General features: G+C 37.8%; 1 protein-coding gene across 2 annotated transcripts in view; it reads right to left on the bottom strand.

Annotated features, from left to right (window-relative positions):
* nbeab (neurobeachin b) overlaps positions 1–19,428 on the bottom strand; it is a gene marked incomplete at its 5' end in the record, with an annotated part of 258,401 nt that overhangs the window by 86,349 nt on the left and 152,624 nt on the right. For both annotated transcript variants that reach the window (XM_079608909.1, XM_079608908.1), the window contains 2 exons: positions 3,202–3,326; positions 19,209–19,375. In XM_079608909.1, the coding sequence (XP_079465035.1) occupies positions 3,202–3,326; positions 19,209–19,375 (292 nt within the window). The remainder of the gene's footprint in view (positions 1–3,201; positions 3,327–19,208; positions 19,376–19,428) is intronic.

Below are 19,428 nucleotides of genomic sequence, written 5' to 3'. Positions count from 1 at the left end.
GCATCGTGATTCCTGTTGTCCCGTCTTCAAATTTAAAACCTTTTTTTTTACACCATTTAATATATTTAAGACTTTTTATGACCTCAAATTTGATAAGACTGAATTTAAGGCTTTTTAAGGACATGCATGGATCCTAAAAAAAAATTTTTTCTATATTATTATAGTATTAACTATTATTATTATTGTATATAACTACACACTAAAATCCAGTTAAAATGCATATTGTTTACGTCTTGAAACGATTTGATTTTTTTTACCATTTACAAATTGGCCTCATTCACTTCCATTCTACGCTTCTCACTGTACATTAAGACAAGAGTTGTCGATTAAACTTAACTTGCATTGAATCATCACACACCCTTACTTCCGCCTTTCCTCTGGCTCTCTTTTACTCTTTCTCTTATAACAAGCTATAAAGATCTCTGTCCAAAGGAGTTCAATGGGTCAGGCAGAGCTGCTCACCTGAAAATGAGACTGCAAGGACACCCCGAGGTAGAACAGGCTGTTAAAGAGCAGGATCAATATTAACCTGACTTCCATTTCATGCTTGCCCAATTCCAATCAGCTAACAATATACTCAGCCGCTCGTGAATAAGGGGGAAGGTATCAAAGTCACTCACTATTGCATATACTACATGAAACACTCACTATTTTGTCAGCAAGTCTAATAGGCTAAACCGAGCTGTTTTAAAGCAAAGTTTCCCACAAACATATGCAAAGGTACCTGGGAATGAGGCACAGAGCAGTACAGTTGATCAAATGCTTATACAACATGGTCAGCCGTTTGAGGTCCCATTAAATTCAGCCCGTTCTTCTATTTTCAGTGATTGAAGATCGTATTACATCCACAGAAAATACATTAAATTACCATGAATCAAATATAATGATGTTGTTTCTAGGGTAGTTAGAATATTTTTCGAATGAACCTGAGACATATTTCATGTCCACCCAATGTCATTTCGCACAAGAGGAAATTTGAAATATTGCTAAAACACAGCGTACGCTCTAACGTACAAGCGCTATACAAATATGTCATTGTGAATAAAAACAAGCCCCAAATGCAGTGACTGCTGTCAACTGCCAGTGTTCTGACATTTGAGAGCAGTCATTTTTCAATCTCGTTGGTTTCTGGCACAAATAATGGAAACTTATATGCGCTCTTAACAGTTTATTCATTTAAATCACCTATACCTCAACCCCTGGTCACAAAAGCAGCTGTAAACCTCCACTACTGCCAGTTCAGCGAAACACAGAGAAACTTAACAAACGATTCGAGACTTACCACACATATGTACAGTGTTACCTATAGCTTTCATTACAGTTACAGAAAAGTAGGCGATTTGTTCCAGAAACATTTTTTTGTTATGCTGGTTGAAAGTCACGTCACATCCTGATGGCAATCACTAGGTTAAGTGGTCTAAGCGTATTTATATGTATATATATCGTCTGTGAATGGCGTAGGATCATAACATTTTCTTCCAATCATTGCATTTGGGCTGAAAGCAATGGTACGATGTCCTACCTGCCTGTCAACGTATGTATACCTCCACGCACCTGCTCACGCAGACATCACACATCAACAGCGCATTTCATGCAATGCAGAGTTAAGAAATTTTCGGACTAAATGAATACAATGAAATTCAGATTATTCAAATTAATCATATTTAATAAACTCATATTTATATCAAATAAACGTGTAACTGTGCTGGTTTAAGAAAATGGTCTTTCCTTCTGTATAAAACCCATCTAGATAAGCCTCTCTTTTCTCTCCCTCAGTCTCTCTCTATGGCATTGTGGGGGCAACATCTGACTACAGGCAATCCCTTTCACATGACAATCTTATGCATTATTCCACTCATTAAAGACTGGGAGAAGCCTGGGGACCTCAACAAGTCCTCAATCACAGCGGCCCCAGACACTAGACCGTGGGTCCACAGAGACGCACTGACAACTTACCGAGGACAGGCAGAAAAGGGAGCCGGGCCAGAGGAACACTGCAGTGGTGTGAGCTTCTATAGAAATGCATGAGATATGCTGTGTGATATGTTTAATATGTAATATGAAAGACGGTGTGAATTTAGATATGGTGGCAAAATGAATTGGAGGGGGGAAAAATGTCTGCTGTGACATGAGCAGGGGCCACCTGCAGGTCAAGGAACAGCTGGCATGTGTATGTACCAGTGTGCATGTGTGTGTTCTGGCTCTGACACACAGACCATCTGACATGGCCTCAAAACAGTTGGCCACAAAAGGCCAGACATGTAGATAGACACAATATTACTGCATAACAAGTCACAGAACACACTTTAAAATGACATATGTAAACCAAAATTAATCAAATCACTGGTTAATATGTGGCGTTTAGGGCAAAATATAGATGTAATGTCTATAATCAAAGAGTATCATTTTCATTACATTAAAAAGTGCAATCCATTAGCACCCCAGGTGGCCATTAGCAACACATGCTGTCAAATAACACTCCCATATGCCTCTACATATATGAGCTGATATCAAGGGTTCACTTGGGTATATTGTTTTAAATAAATGGGCCTATTTCACTTGCCTTTGCCCCTAGTAGGTTTCCCCAAGTGTAATGGAAATAGTTACAGTAACTATTCTGAGCACAGGAGAGAAGTCGCCTCATTGTACTTGAGAATCAATAGATTTGCCCTTGTTCGGTTAATAAACTCCCCCTCGTATCTTCAATTTGATGCCTGGAGGAGAAGCGCCCGCAGTGGTTAATAGTATTGAACCGTTTCTCTTTTAAAGCCTCTGTTGCGAGACACAGAGCCAAATCGACAGCCGTGCGGTGGGCAACGCTGCAAGATCAAACGGGTCAATGAGGGAAAAATGTTTGAGTGCAAAAGGCAGAAACGGTAAAAAAAAAAAAACATGGCGCACAATTTTCCTCTCAACAATGTGTGCAGTTAGAATATAAAAACCTGCCATAAAACCCTCTTGCCATGTTCAATTGACAAGGCCCATAAATATACAACCTATAAAGCTGACAACAAACTATTTCTCAGCTCTGAGAATATTAGTTGCGTCCAAGAGTTGATTGGAGGTTTTCTAATTCGCATATGTGTATCCCATTTGGTGAACAATGATGTCATTGTATGAAATGAACGCAATTTGGGGATAATGAGCTAGACTGACAGAGTCCAGCAACATTTTTGATTGGCTGTTGGCAGAATTACTGACCGTAGTCCTCCAGTGATTTGCACGAAATATCCAAGTGGGTGGAGCCAAAAGGGTTTCGGATGAATCTCCGCCTCCTCCGGAGGTCATCCTCCCAGTAATCCAGACGCCAGAAGTCATGCAGCTGACTGGAAAAGGGGAAAAGACAGGAACTCCTGTTAGGAATCAGAAAAAAACAAGTTGGAAATCTAAAATGAAAGCGATATACATATATATACAATATATAGGCCTATATATATACAATATGTACAATATAAACCCATTTCCAACACATTTGAAAACAGCATGCTTTGGTAAATTGGTAAACAATGAAGGCAAATTATTAACTACTAAGTCATAATTATTAGATAAAATGTCATAATTATGACATAGTAAGTCATAATTACGAGATAACATGTCATAATTACGACATACTAATTCATACATGCACTTTTAAGATAAAAACTGACAAAAAGTTTAAATTATGATATGCCATAATTATGACAGTCATGATTATGAGATAAAAAGTTGAATTTGAGTTCCAAATTATGTCAATATCTTGACTACTGTATGTCATAATTCTGACTTTTATTTTATAATTAGTATTTACAAAAGCATGATTCTTTTTATGTGGCAGAAATGGGCTTCCACATCCACACACACACACACACACACACACACACACACACACACACACACACACACACACACACACACACACACACACACACACACACACACACACACACACACACACACACACACACACACACACACACACACACACACACACACACACACACACACACACACACACACACACACACACACGAAAGCACTTAGATTTATATAGTAGTGTAATATTCTACATACAACGCTATGGAGAATTGCATTTTGGAGGGCACCCAAACCAAAGGGTTCCACATGAGGGAGAATCAAAGCGATATCTGGTAAAATATAGCTAATTCATGAAGTTCATTAAAGCTCCTGAAACCCAGACACGCTTTTCCAGGAGAACCCCTCGGGCATAAAACAGCAGCCGTGGCTATCCAGCACACAAATAAATAACAGCAAGTCCCATTAACAAAATACTGTATCAAATTACAAGTATAAATGGCGCAGCTTGCCTCCTTTTTACTGTGTTTTTTAACAAGTCTTGTAAATCAGAGCTAGGACCCTCTATGCAGCCAGAGAGGGGTTTTAATGATGCCGGGGTCTCACCATAGCCACACCCCAGGCCAATAAAACAGAGACCCCCTCCCTCTGCATATGTGCAGCTGTGATTAAAATAACGTGCTGAAATATTCATTGAAATGATTCCCAGGGCCCTGGAGCAAGCTGCAGAAAATTGCGTTTTTATTCATTATTAATAACAGCGAATTAGAGGCCGTATAAAAGAAGAAATGAGAGGCCGAGAAAAAAGGGGAGCGCGGGGAATGAGAGGGAAACAGCTACAGCATGTGGTAACCATCTTTGTAAATGATTATTCCAACATTAGCAGGGACCTGGGCTAATTTTATTGCTTGCAGCTAATGCAAACCATTAAGGGCAGGGACCAGCATCAGGTTACTAAGTGCAGAACGTTTCGAGCGCGCTCGGGCTGGAGATGTTTCAAAGGCTTTAAAACGGTGTGTGAGAGAAAGGGAAAGGAAAAAGGACAGGAGGGAAAAGCAGGCCAGCACCGAATAATACTGCAGCTAATTTACTCCAAAGAGGATTTAGAGAGTGATGATTGGTGTAATTGGGGGATAGATGACAGCATGGTATGGGACAATCACCAAATTCCACATGTGGTTTATCTTCATTACCAGCTACTCATGGGGAAATACAACATCAACTTTGAGCCATATACTAATTCCCATCATAAAATATAACCTGAGTCATTAGTCTATGTTCTACCTTACAAAAAGAGACTAAAGAACTATCTGATACAATATTGTAAAAAAAAAATGTATTGATTTGTGCAAAAGTTGTAGATAAAATAGGATAGAATGATATTTTCCACACAATAGCTTTGTGTTTAAAATTCAAGTTGTCATTCATTGATAATCTTGTAACGTCTATGCTAAGAAGTGTCAAACCGACGGCATTGTTTCTGACGTGATAACTAAGAGTTTGAAAATGCATATATGGAAGTAGCGACGGATCTTTATCAAAAAACTAAAAAAGGATGGAGGGTTTTAATCTATCGTTTGTCGATTGGACTGAGGAAGATCTGAATGCCTCAAATGTCTGTTGACATTTTGCTTAAAAATTACAAGGTCAAATAAAAATAAAAAGAATGAATCATCCACAATAATGTACATTCAGAAAATAGATGACGAATTTCCCTTTCATGCCAACTGTAAGAGCTGTGATTTTCAGTAAATAACAACACTTTACACAAAACTATTATGTAGTGGTTTCTTTCAACAACAACAAAAAAATACTTTTTATCATTGCAGTCACTATAAACTGTCATTATATGAAGATTGCATGAAGATTATAAAAAAATGTGTTCTATAAAAATAAAAAACTATCCTTTTAAGATTTTTTTTATTTTTTAAATGCATCCACATGATTAACTCCACATGAAAAAAAGCTCTGGAATAGCAATAATAATAAGAACAACTTTATTATTTGCCCACTAAGAAAAATAAAAACCAAGAACATTATAAAAAGAGGAGCCAACATTCTCACTGTAACACCAGGCAGTCATTCCATTAAAAAAATAATCTTCAGATCCTACCGAGGTGTTTGCCCCAAGCTACGGATTGAATTGAACGGGCCTCTCTCCGCTCTGCCATAATATTGAGGCAGTCTAAACAGATTAAAGTGTTACAGCAGGATCACATCACAAAAGCTGCTCCTTGTTGCGTGAATATTATATCTACAAATGTCAAGAAATCAGGAGGCTCAAGGGACTTAACCGAGCTCTGACAGCAACACGAGGGCTCGTTCTCAGTTTAACATCAATCAAGAACGTGTGTGTATGTGTGTGTGTGTGTGTAGGAAACAAAGCCTGTTTGCATACATGAGCGGCATGCCAAAAGTTCATCACTCGCCGGGGTATGAAAAGCAAAGCGCTGTGTCTGGGGCTTGTCTGTTGTCAGTCTTATACCTCGAGAGCCAGACAGAGATGTCAAGAGGCGTACGGGCCAGAGTCACGTAAATGACATTGTAAATGCAAGATTACACCGTGAAAAAAAATGTAAATCCCGCCGAGGCAACCAGGCGATTACCGTTTAAGATTAGAACATCCAAAGCTGCCTGCGAGTAGGCAATGTAGCGCGCGGCCGCAGGAGAAATCCAAGCACGCACACTTTGAAGATTTCTGCGTTTCCCCTCCCTCAGCGTACATGATGATTTTGATTTGGTTTGACAGCAGTATGTCGGCTGTGTACAGCAATTCAGAGGAAAGCCCAAACATTTTCGTTTTCTTCTTAATAAGGGGATTAGACAAGCACCCGGTATTACAATGAACGATAAACCGAAGGGTGCTCGATGACACCGTTTACATTTCTTCACCCTCTCTTTCCCCTAAAGCATATGCTTTTACTTTGGCGGTGGTTTCCGCAGGATTGGACGGGGGTCCAGTGATACGTTAAACCCTGCGGTCAACATATAGAGCCGGATTTAGTCAGTGCCAAAAGTGCCATGACGTGAGTTTCCTCACCCAGGGTGGTCCAGCTCAAAAGATGGGTCTTTCCACAGGGAGATTGTGGATGTATACTGTATACTTTTAACAATTTATTTAGGCCCATTAAACCGGTTACAGCAGTCCTTTTCAAAAGCAAAAGGTATATGTGTATAACTTGAGCGGCATGTTTTTAGAGTTGCTGCAAAAGATGTGAGCAGTCAAATATGTCTAGTGCAGAAAAACAGAAAAGCAAGCAACTTGTTTCGCGTCGCAGAACAACCCGACAAATTAGTTTTGTTCACTGATACAGAATAAATCGGCCGAATGAACGATTCACTAACTCACTAATAGACAGCCACTTGTTCATTCCTGGATGAATCAGTGTTTTAAACCAAAGTCCCTTTAAGAGGAGTCATTTCACTCGGCGGCCATCTTTGAAGCGCCTCTCGGGCATGCAATTAGCTTCTCTTTGAATGGGGAAACCTCAAATTCTCCAAAACAGTTCGCCGAGCTTACGATTAAGTTTAATATTTGAAAATACCAATGAAAATCTGACAACAACTGTCTCATAAATTTTAGTTCTAAACGCTCAAATAATGACAGAAAATGACATTTTTCAGGCTGGATCAAGCTAATGAGCATGTGCAGTTGAAGCGCGCGTCTGACTGTTTCTGTAGGAACCGGAGCTTCTAACGGCAGCTGCAGTGAAGCGACGACTTTACCAATCGCCGATTGGCTCTTATTTAGAAGACGGGACTTGTTCTGCCACTTTTCCCCATTCAAAACAATGTGACAAGTCTTGTGTTATTCTATAGTCTTTGTTTTAAACTAAACGGTTGAGTGAATGATTCAAATGCTCATGATAATCACTTGTCGCCATCTACTGACGTAACAATGTAACTTTCATTTAAATAGTCACTGACAAATCCCCACCACTAATGCACAGACTAAGGGCGGTATGCATTTGTTATTTAAATGGGATGAAGCCATGTAAGGGTAAAAAGGGGAAACATCTGCAAAACATTTTGCATCAGCTGACCATTAACAATATTAAAGAGGTGGGACCAGCTGATGGTCTATGGTCTATATTCATTCCCTGAGCTTAGCATTTTTCCAAAATGGACATTTCATGCACTCAACAGTCACAGATTTCCTTACATAGCAGAAGGGAAGTCAAAATAACCTTATACAATCCATACACTAGACAGTTGAGTACACAGTGCATATATAAGTACACAGTATGTAATTTAGGACAAGTTCAGTAAAAAGTCTCTTTGATGTGATATCAGCACTTGTTGTATAAATATCACTATTAGCTGTTAGCGCTGTTGTCCAGGAGTCTTTATTGGAGAATAAAAACAGTAATAGGCTACTTAATTGTTTTAGATTTTAAAAAGGAAAGACTATATTTGTGCTGGTCTTCTCACTAAAGAGTGGATCCTGATAGCCGTTTCATCTGAATGGCAATCACTCACTGGAATTAGCTTCCGACACGCTCGACTTTACCAATCGTGCGGCTCATGATGACAGCCATAAAGGATGGTGGAGGGTCGGCCCTCCTCGAAAGCGGCTCAAATTTATTAGTCACATCGCCCATCAATCACCCAAATGGATTTCCAACTGCATTTTAAAAGCTAATTTCCCTGCACTGATAACCAAAACTATCAGCCGACCAGCATGCCAGTCATTATTTACTACTGCTTTGGGTCTTATTTTTTTTCTAAATGCATCACAAAAGACTGGTATTAAAATTGTGCGTATCCCCCTCTCTCTACCACACATTAAAAACACTCTCAGCGAGTGAGAACAAGATTTAGGACTCTTGTGTCCACGGGGCATGTGTTGTTTGTGAAAGGCTGTAAAAATTTGACAGCCATGATTCAGTATAAAATGGCAAAATGGGAAATAAAGGAAAGGATAACAATTTAATCTTAAAATACAATATATATAGCTATGTTCTTTTTTTTTTAGTTGGAAAGCCCAGCTGCAGATATGATATATTGGGCTTTTACACTGGTATTGTGGGGGATTATGGGATGCTGGTTCATGAGATGGATTACCCTGTTACCGTGCTGCTCCGCAGGGCTTGAACGGTCAAAGCAAGCAGACCTTCATTGTACATCTCCAAAGATTCATTTAAGTGGGAGGATTCAGGGGTGCAACTGTTTCTAAGTAGACAGCTGTTTTGACCACCTCTGAGTCTCTTTGGTCTAATAGAGCCCGAGTCTTCGGAGTGGAGCCTTTTTGAATTCGGCATTGTTCTAACAGACAAAAAATACATCAACAAATAAACGCATGGAATCCCAATCTCAATCTAAAAAAAAAAATGTGGTTTGAAATTATTTCAAAACTGTCAAATAATAATATTATTATTTGGCCTTTGGGACATGAATTCATACACAGTGTGCAGTAGTGTCTCTTTCCCTGTGTGGTTGCATTTGCTATGTAGTAAATATTTGAATAAATGTTAATGTACAAGTGGTTTTGGATACAGTATGTGCAAGAATGCATTAATACAGTAATGTCTCAAGCACTTATTTTGTGGACGGACATGAGCAAAGGCAACATTTTCTACACTTTCCACAATGACAGTTGCTCAGTTTAGTAGAAGAAAGTCTCCAGCCATTGTGCTGACTCTACATCACTATGGCAACCGACTGTCTGAACAACTGAATCTGATTTCATCACTTGACACTGTGAACAGTATAAAACAGATATTATTAAACAAATAAGACTTGTTTGCAGGCACTGTGGAAAGGCCTACAGTGTGTGTGTGTGTGTGTGTGTGTGTGTGTGTGTGTTTGTCTGTCTGTCTATCCATCCATCCATCCATCCATCCATCCATCCATCCATCCATCCATCCATCCATCCATCCATCCATCCATCCATCCATCCATCCATCCATCCATCCATCCATCCGTCATTTGTGTGTATACATATAGTCCTTTTTATACTGCATGTGTTTGTGGATTTATTTCTGTAAAAACTAGCATTACACAAAATGAGAAAAAATAGGTCTTTTAATAAAATAAAATAAAATAAAATAAAATACAATAAAATAAAATAAAAATAACAATTATTTGTAATGGGGCTCTATTATGCCCTTTTAGTCTTGATTTTGTTTTTGGGGTGTACTAAAATATGATTTTATGCTTGATTGTTCATTATTTTTCACATATTTTACATTATTACAGCTCCTCTCTCCCCAGTCGCCTGAACGTAACGTTTATTTCCTGTTTCTTTGAAAACCCTCCTTCCGAAATATGAAATGTGCTGTGATTGGATAGTTGGCCCAGTGTGTTGTGATTGGCAGCGCTTAGCGCTTGTTCAGGAAATGTCCCGCCCCTCCATTCCTGCGAGTTCTACTCTACAGTAAATATTAAGCATGGCGGCAATTTCAAACCGATTCAAGCCCGATTCAGACCCTGACAATGTTAACAAAAAAGAGGATCGTCCAGAACCGATTTCATGCACGGACTTTGCAAGCACGGATTTCACAGGACGTTTCAGAATGGTATGTTTTTTTCTTTTCTTTTTTCTTATACATTTTAGACCCCAATGTTATACACAATTTATCACTATATCAGCAATGATATATAATGATATATACACTAAATCAACACAAATGTTGGCTAGCAGGTGAGCTTATATTGGAACTGTTAATATAGAAAACGCAACTACAAATAATAATACATACTTACAAGTTGTGATCCACAAACAACAGATTGTCCTGACAAATTGAAAAGTTCTCCATTTCAGGAGAAGCTTTTGTGCGTATCGTGCATTGGGGTTCTGGCAGCTGTTCTCCGTAAAATGTGAAGCACACAGATAAACGCTGCGGTTATAATATTCAAGAACAGTGTTTAAAATCAATTTTAACCACTCTAAGATCGTCAGCCTCAGGAATGTCAAACAAATGAGTTTTGGGAAAAGGGGTGGATAAAACAGCAGCTCAACCAGGCCTCGTCCGCTTTTTTGCATATTCCGTGGGCGGGGATTATTTAAATGAGTAACATTGTGACTTCACAAAGCCCGTAAAAAAACGCATTGCAGGACAACCGAGCCGTTCGATATAGTTCTTGGAAAGTGAATTCTGTTAAATAATCTCCTTATGGTGTGGACTTTGTAACCTTACAGATCTTTTTATGCTCAAACAGCAACAACACACACAAACTTAAGATGAAAAAGTGAAAAGACATAATAGGACTCCTTTAAATTACATTTAATAAAGTTAAGTTAAATTATCTTAATTACGATATGCCAAATATTTTGAATTAATCACATTTTATTGCAAATATTAATATTTATTTGTTGAGAAAAGTCCCGATTTCCAGATTTTTGTGGCAGATAAAACACTGATAGTGTCTTTATAAGTCACTAGTTTATTTCTATATTACTGTATATAGCATACAATCCACAGCAATTCATTTAGAGTCAGTCAGTTTGTCTGCATGTGCTGTTTTTAATTCATTGGTTTAAGGAGCCCATGCAGAATGATGCCTTTGGCTGGGACACTAAATGAACATTAAATGAACATGTTTAATTGACAGCTCAAGAGAAGAATAAAGTCATGATCACGGTCACTGAGGCCATTGATGATTATCTGGAAATCACATCACTACAGATAGTCTCTTGTTGTGGCACATGAGAGAATGGCAGGGAAATTCAATAAGGCACCATTATGTTCTCATTAAATGCATCCATTGGGGACATAAATGGAACATAATTAGTAAAATAGCAGTAATCAGCGACTGGTTTCTATTTTGGGGGTTGCCTGGCTTTCCTCAGTGCCACACTGACTCTGTGACGTTACGGCTGCCATTCTTCATGTCCATGACACAAAACACACGCTCAACACTTTCAATGAAGTTAAGCCAAGACATGCTCTCTCTATTCCCGTCGCATACGTCTGTTTAAAATGTAGCACTACTTCAAACTAATATAGCTTGATCTTTTGGGTTTGACAGCCAAAATCCATTCCAAGATGGAGATAATTTAATATGCTTTTACGATATTTATTTGAATCAGTATTCCTCATGGAATTGCACCTCAGATGGAAATGATTTACGCTTGAGGTAACTGCAAAAGCCTCAAAAAAGGATGCCATGCAATATTTAAAAAAACAGCTTTTGGTAAACAGATCGTCTCTGAATATATTCTCAAGCTTGAACTTTTCGTCTTTGTCCTGGCTTTCATTTCTTCCAAACGGTGTATATCTAAATCAAAGCCAAACCATACATAAACACTTCAGACTATCCAGGCATTTATTCAAGTCTCATCCTTCAAGTTACACATTTATGTATGATGCAAGTAGCAGTCTTAAAAATAAAGGTTGTAAAACGGTGTTTTCACAACGATGCATTATTGGTTCCCTAAAGAACCTTTTAGTGAACTTTTTTTTTTTCATTGTTTGAAGAACATTATAATCATTTAAAGAACTGTTTTCCACTATAAAGAACCATTTATTTAATGAAAGAAATTTTCTTCATGGAACCGTAAAAGCCAATAAAGAACCTTTATTTTTTAGTGTATGTTTTTATTTCTGATTAAATGTTCTTTAGAATCTTTGAAACGTGACAAACTTCTGGACTATGTGATAGTCCAGAACCCAATCAAATTACAGGACAGAGTATTTTTCCGTTGAGGAAAAGCCTTCATTATGTAGCTGAACCAAACTAAAATACTTGAGCAGACACATAAAAAGCTCTTTGGCTGAAGACTGGCAAGGCCTGCACTGCGGGTCACTGCTTTGGATGAAGACCGACGCGGCTGCCTGGGTGAGAGACAGAGTTCTAGTACAGGTCAGGCGTCCCTTCTCGCCCGTTTCGGCGAACCGTCCATCTCTCATCAAAGACAAAGCCAACAGAGTGGGAAAACTCTTTTTTCTGTTGAAATTGACGATCGTTCCAACGGCCCTCTTCCCAGAGATAATTAGCACAGCCTTTGAGGTTAAGCATGCCTAAGGGGAAGTGACTTTGTGTAGGTCAAAAACAATCGGAGGGGTTTGAGAGTGAAAGAATCGTTGCGAAAGGTTCTAGCTTGCAAATGGTGGCCACAGGTCTTCAGCTTACCAAACTTTTTTGCAACAAAGGAAGCTTCAGTGGAAACTAGCATAGAGGACTTTATTTCAAGGCTAGACACAACAATGAAAGTCATTCGGGGAAAGGTGTGTTTAAGAGTTGTTTCAATATCTTCTCCATCAGTCTTCAAATTCAAAGTCATTTGAAAGATCATTTGAATCACATTCACTGTTCTCTCCTGATTTCCCTAATTAGTTTAAAGAAATACTATAGATTGGCAGATGAATGAAAATTCAGTCATTATTCACACATTCTCTTTTTTTCCCCCAGTGGAACACCAAAGGACATTTTTTTAAGATTAAGACAGACGATTAATACATGGACTCCATACAGTGACAATTCATAGTAACCAAGGCTCTCAGGGTCCAAAAATGGACATGTTCGTTCTTTTGAAATTTCTATTCATCAACGAATCCTGCATTAAATGTATCACAGTTTCCACAAAACAGAAGGATCATGTGACAATTTCTGAAGGATCATGCGAGTAATGGCCTGACTTAAAAAGTTTAGGGTTCACAGAAGTAGGTTTTTGACACAAGTAGGGTACAACAAAATAAAATAAAATAAAATAAATTTAGAACCTACTTTTATGGTTCTTATGGGAGTTTGACTGATGTCAAGTCACCTTTATTTATATAGCACTTTATACAAGACATATTGTTTTAAAGAAGCTTCACAGTGATAAACAGGAAAATAATCAATGATGCAAATATGAGACAAATTGAAATTCTGATGTGAAGCAGCTCAACAGAAGACAATAGTGTCTTTAATCAGGTCAAACTTCTTAAAGAAAAAAATATTAAAATTTGCCTTTGGTGTTCCATACTGGAAAAATCAAATCATTCGGATTTGGAATGAGGTTGAGTAAATAGTGACGTCTCTTTATTTCCTGTAATTCATACATGCACATGGTGTGACTTGATCACAGTTGATATTTTATTTAGACCTATAAGACCAAAAATCCCAATTTTAGGGGGGTCTAAACCCCATAAGAGCAGTATATATTTCCCTTCAATTGCTGCTATTAGATTTGATAACCTTTCAACCACTCCCAGTGAGACTACTTAACCAAGCCATATGTAACTGGAAGGCTCCATTCTATCACCAAGTTATTATCCAGTACGGGACTGCTGCCATCCATCAAACAAGAGACCACGCGCACAGTTATTCAAGGGAAATGGTGCCTCCCTCATTCTCCACCTCCAACAAATCAATACATGCCACTACTCTCCATCTCTTGACACTGTCTTTTTTCTTCATCTCCCTCCTTACAGTCAAAAAAAAAAAAAAAAAAAATAATTATACAAGAGAAAGTGTTGACAATCAATACACAAGTCAGGTTAAGTTAAGGTCTGAGGTGGTCCAGGTATGCTGGTCCTCCATCAGCTGTCCGCTGTAGCGCTGACGTTGACAAAGGGCACGGACGCAACACCGGGACGCCTGTCCACTGTGACCGCAGACGTTACATTTTTTTTGTCACGGACAGCCATTTTGAAGCAATTAGCAGCTGAACGACTGTTTCAAGCTACTTTAAACTCCAGGAAACGGACGCTAAGAAGAAGTATTATTGGACACCTAGCACAGTCAGCTACGCGCCATTGCATGGCAAAAAATGCTGATCGGAAATCGGTGGACGTCAGCTTTATTCAGTGTGACATGATGCTTGGGAAGAGTGCTGAGACCGAGTGCGTTTTGCACAGCTAGCATGAGAATTTATACAGACAATGGCTAAGTTTTCATTAGCATACCACCAAACTACTTGTACAACTTGGATTAAAAAGAAAAACGCATTATAATTTGACTCCACTTCCCGAAGATAGCAACGTAATGCAACACAATGAAGTAATGTGTTTTCTTTTAAAAAAGTGTGATTTCTGTGCTATTTATTTACTATGGATATGATAATGGAGGATTGCGAGTGGCATAATAACAAAACTGAATTGAAAACAACTTGGATAGAACATAAATTACGCACATTTTAAAGTGTGAAACACACATTTTAAAATATCCAATAAAAAGTATTTCTTTCTATTAATGAGTACGGATAAAATAATGAACTTAATACGGGATTACACAGAGAAAAGGTCAAAGATTTGTGATCTAGTTAATTGATTATGACCTAGGTTGCCTCCAAATATGACATGAGAATTAGAGAGCTGGGTAACAGACCAGTGACATGCAAATAAATGGCTCCATGACTTTTCAATTTCATAGATTTCTTTTCCATCATTAATCCCGACGCTGACGTCTTCTCGCTTTTGACACGACTGAACTTTATAATTCACTGGTGGAGGTCGGAGGTCAACAGGAGAGGGAAAGGAAAATAACTCCCTCAGAGGAAAGCGAGAAGAAGAAAAAATCTGACATCCAATTTTCGACTTGATTTATCAGTGTAAAGCCAAAATTGATAGTGTGTCATTACTGGGCTCAGAGCTGTCTGGCAACGTCCTATCAAAGCCTTCTCCTTCTGATTTAGCAGCACAGATCAATACAATCCTATACTGTTTCAATTTGAGAAGTATTGATTTTCTGATGCCGACTCAATACAGGGGACATTCATCATCAGGCAAGCATAAAGTATGATCGAACTGAAGATTCCTGGGTTGGAGTTGGTTATTTGGCTTTCAGCTCATGCAGCTATTGAAGAATCACAATGCAGCGTTGCATCTTTGCGTCATCCATGACGGATTATTCAATTTTACACGACGGAGAACATTTATTTATTTAATAATGTGCACAACTGCTTCTCTGGTATGGTTTGTTAAAATACAAAAGCATTTCCAGTTGCACCGCACAGAAAATAATGGCGAAAATCAAAGCGGTGCTCCAAAGGATCATGGGAACATTTGTGTTTTCAGAAGCCTAAACGTGAAAACATTATTTCGATCATTTTTCATGTGTCCCTGGGCTGCAGCACAAAGTAAAAGGAGAAAACCAATCGGAGTGCGTTCATGCTTAAAGACACATACAAACACACTAATACAAATAAATGTCCAGGCGGACATGCTAACACACACATATGCAAAGTACACACACACACACACACACACACACACACACACACACACACACGCATGCTTCAGAACACCGCAGGCTTTCTATTTTACAGAAGCTGCATAAATGGGAAAGTTAATGTAGCATTGAATAAGACTAAGCTGCTCAGCTGTAACAACGCCTTGAGCTCATGAACATATTGCATCATTTTTCTTCTCCAGCAGGTTACCATTAAATTTGAATTTGTTGGAAGTTTTGTGGGACCATTTACAATGCGCCCCAGCTCAATAACCTTTTGTCTCAATGCAAATGTTATGCCTTCCAGGTGGTTTTCATAAATATTTGAATAAGTCTGAATGGTGGCAGAGACGTTCAGCCAATTCACCGTATATAGATTTTTAGTATGTTTTGTAGTTGGTGTTAGATGCACTTCATTATTATGGCATGGAGGACTTTGAGGCTATGATTTTAAGGCAGCATTTGAGAGAATTTATACCACAATTATATTATATTAGTATATATTATATTCAGAAAATGGTCAGACTACTGTCATTTATGAAGGATTTTCACGACTATTAATAAAAAAAGAAGTATTAACTAAAAAGGTTAATAAATGCAAATTAATGAATTTAAACACACACACACACACACACACACACACACACATATATATATATATATATATATATATATATATATATATATATATACACACACACGTATATATATATATAGATAGATAGATATATGACAAATATATGAACATGGAACTCACAATCTAACATACCGGTAGTCAGATCCACAATAAATAAATTAACAAAAATAAAAAAATAATTAATCAATCTGCGAAAACCACATACAACTATAATGAATCAAACTCAACAATACTTAAACAATTTTTTTTAAAATCAAAATAACAAAAAATATAATAGTGAAAAAACAAATACAAAAGGCTATAAAACAAGGAAAACTACATCAAACATTAGAACAAACTGCAGTGAGTTATATATTTTCTTTCATACTGTAAGCACACGGGACATAAAATATGTGGTCTAAACACAGACTTAAAATAAAACTAGGACAACCTACATACATATTTAGCTATGAATGTGACACAGTGCAGTTACAGCACCGCTAATGTAAGGCTCTGTGTCTCACATCATGTCAAAAAAACGAGTTCTGACAGATGCAATTATGGGACGTCTAGAATCTTTGGATTCATCAAAACTGATAACAGAAGTACAATCAGTGAAAGCAGCTGAGCTATGTTCTCTATTTCTACTCACACAGTTCAAGCTGATGTTTCTTATTGGAGTGTGTAAACATGATGCCATCGTGGACATTCAACCATCTGCAGTGGATTTGACAAATTTAATAAGAAACCCACAGCCACTGTTTCTGCAAATCGAGCCAATTTGGAAGGCAAATAAGTAATTGTGCTTGGACTGTGTGTGTTTGTGTACACATGTTTGTAAGTGGGTCTTTTGGCTAACAGCCAATGTTGGCAGAGAGAATCTCAATCCAGTGATCATATAAATATTTTTATATAAAACTTTTATTGTATATTTAATGCAAATGTGTCATGTGTGTTCACACATTTTTAAATTGCTTAAAACATATGAAAAATGTAATGGCATTAAAGATGTTTGGAGGTATTTTTAGATTTTAACTGGACAAGTAATCTTAAGTAAATCTTAAGTAGTACACTTTTGTAGTGTATGTCTTCATGTTGTAAGGTAAGTCAAGGTTAAAGCACATTTTAAACACCAGAAATTCAAAGTGCTTTACGTATATGATAAAGTAGAAAGAAAAAAAAACACACACACATTACAATTAAAAGACACATAAATAACAATAAGCACTATATTAATTGCTGGCCCTGTCACCAAGAGGAATTGCTAAATTAATGATTGTTTTCAAAAATGACTGTCATTGGTCAAACAAGCAGATAGTCCCACCCCAAACTCCTCATTGGTTGAGACACAAACGGCTTATTTATAGTTGTCTCAGCATATTGAACTGGGTTAGGAGAAAGTATTGTAATTGTATTAAAAGTATTATATTTAAAGTATTACTTTACCACATTCCAAATTGTTGTGAGCTATGGTTGTTGTTTCTTAACTTCCTTCTTGCTCATGATGTTGAGTTGAAACTGTCACTTTGTACAGAATTGTGTCTCTAGATCTTGGATTATATTCGGTCTGTTTGTGTGTTCGGTGGGAAACGGAACTCAAGTCAGTATTTTTTTAACAGGACCCTTGAGACCACCGTAACAACTGCCAGGTGCTCCAATGTGACACTGAGAGGGAGCGATTCACACACACACACACACACAACACACACACACACACACACACACACACACACACACACACACACACACACACACACACACACACACACACACACACACAGACCACCAGTGATCTGTCTCTGAGGATTCAGTGGCCTGGTGTGGTAATTGAGTTTGCTGACCTGTAGACTGACCTGGTTGGAGAGCAAGAAAATGACATTAAATAGGAGTCACATAAAAGGCCTGGCTGTGTGTGTTTGTGTCACAGAGGTAATAGTGTAATACTCGCCCCTAAAAAGACCATACACATACCACCAACAGGATACAAGCTATACACATACACAAATACACACACACACTTACATCCGCAGGTGTTTCTTCAACTACAGCAGATTTATGTCTCAGACTCTCAGGGATTGAGTTTTTATTAAAGGGACAGATTACAATCATTTTCTTTTCTTTTTTGATATGTGAGGGTCACATCTTGCAAACTTTTCACCATGCATTTCTCTTTTATTTTACACAATATATTTATTTAAACAGCAATATTACTGTTTTTACTGTATTTTGATCAAATAAATGCAGCTTTGGTGAGCACAAGAGACTTCTTTCAAAAACATTAGAAAATCTTACCAACCCTAAACTTCTGAATGGTAGTGTATGTATATACACATGGAAGTTTGTAGGCAGACTAAATTAAACAAACAAGTCATAGTGTGAAAAATGGTTTAGAGTTTATTTAGAAAACTCTACACTGTAAAAAAATTATTGTTGGTTTAGCTTAAAAAAAGTGAGTAACCTGGTTGCATTCAATTGATAAGTTCAGTGAAATTAAAATAATTGAGTTCATACAATGAAGAAGATTGGTTTAATCAACAGAAACTCAAAATATTAAGTTATCTGAGCCACATAAATTATTAGCTGATTTGACAAAAGATTTTTTTTTTTTATAACAAATCATAAAAATATGTTGTTGTTTTTTAACAAACAGGCCTAAGAGTGCCCATAGTTGAAGAAACACCCCCACACGTGCACAAAGCTGTACCTCTGTGCTACTGTGCCCCACGCTCCGTGCTTATTGGTGAGGATGTTGAGGATCTTCTGTTTCAGCTGATTGGCTGTCACATGATCACGGTGTTTGGCAGCACTGATGAGGTGATCACACATCGTCTCCTCTTCCTTCCTGTCTGCCGCATACTGTGCGCAGTTAGACTGACCAAAATATGGATGAAAGAAAGAGAGAGAGATTAACATCTCTGCCACAA

The sequence above is a fragment of the Phoxinus phoxinus genome (genome assembly GCF_949152265.1).
Source record: "Phoxinus phoxinus genome assembly, chromosome: 4".
Taxonomy (NCBI): Eukaryota; Metazoa; Chordata; class Actinopteri; order Cypriniformes; family Leuciscidae; genus Phoxinus; species Phoxinus phoxinus.
The sequence above is the reverse complement of the archived record's forward strand: the minus strand, read 5'-3'. Positions and strand labels throughout refer to the sequence as shown.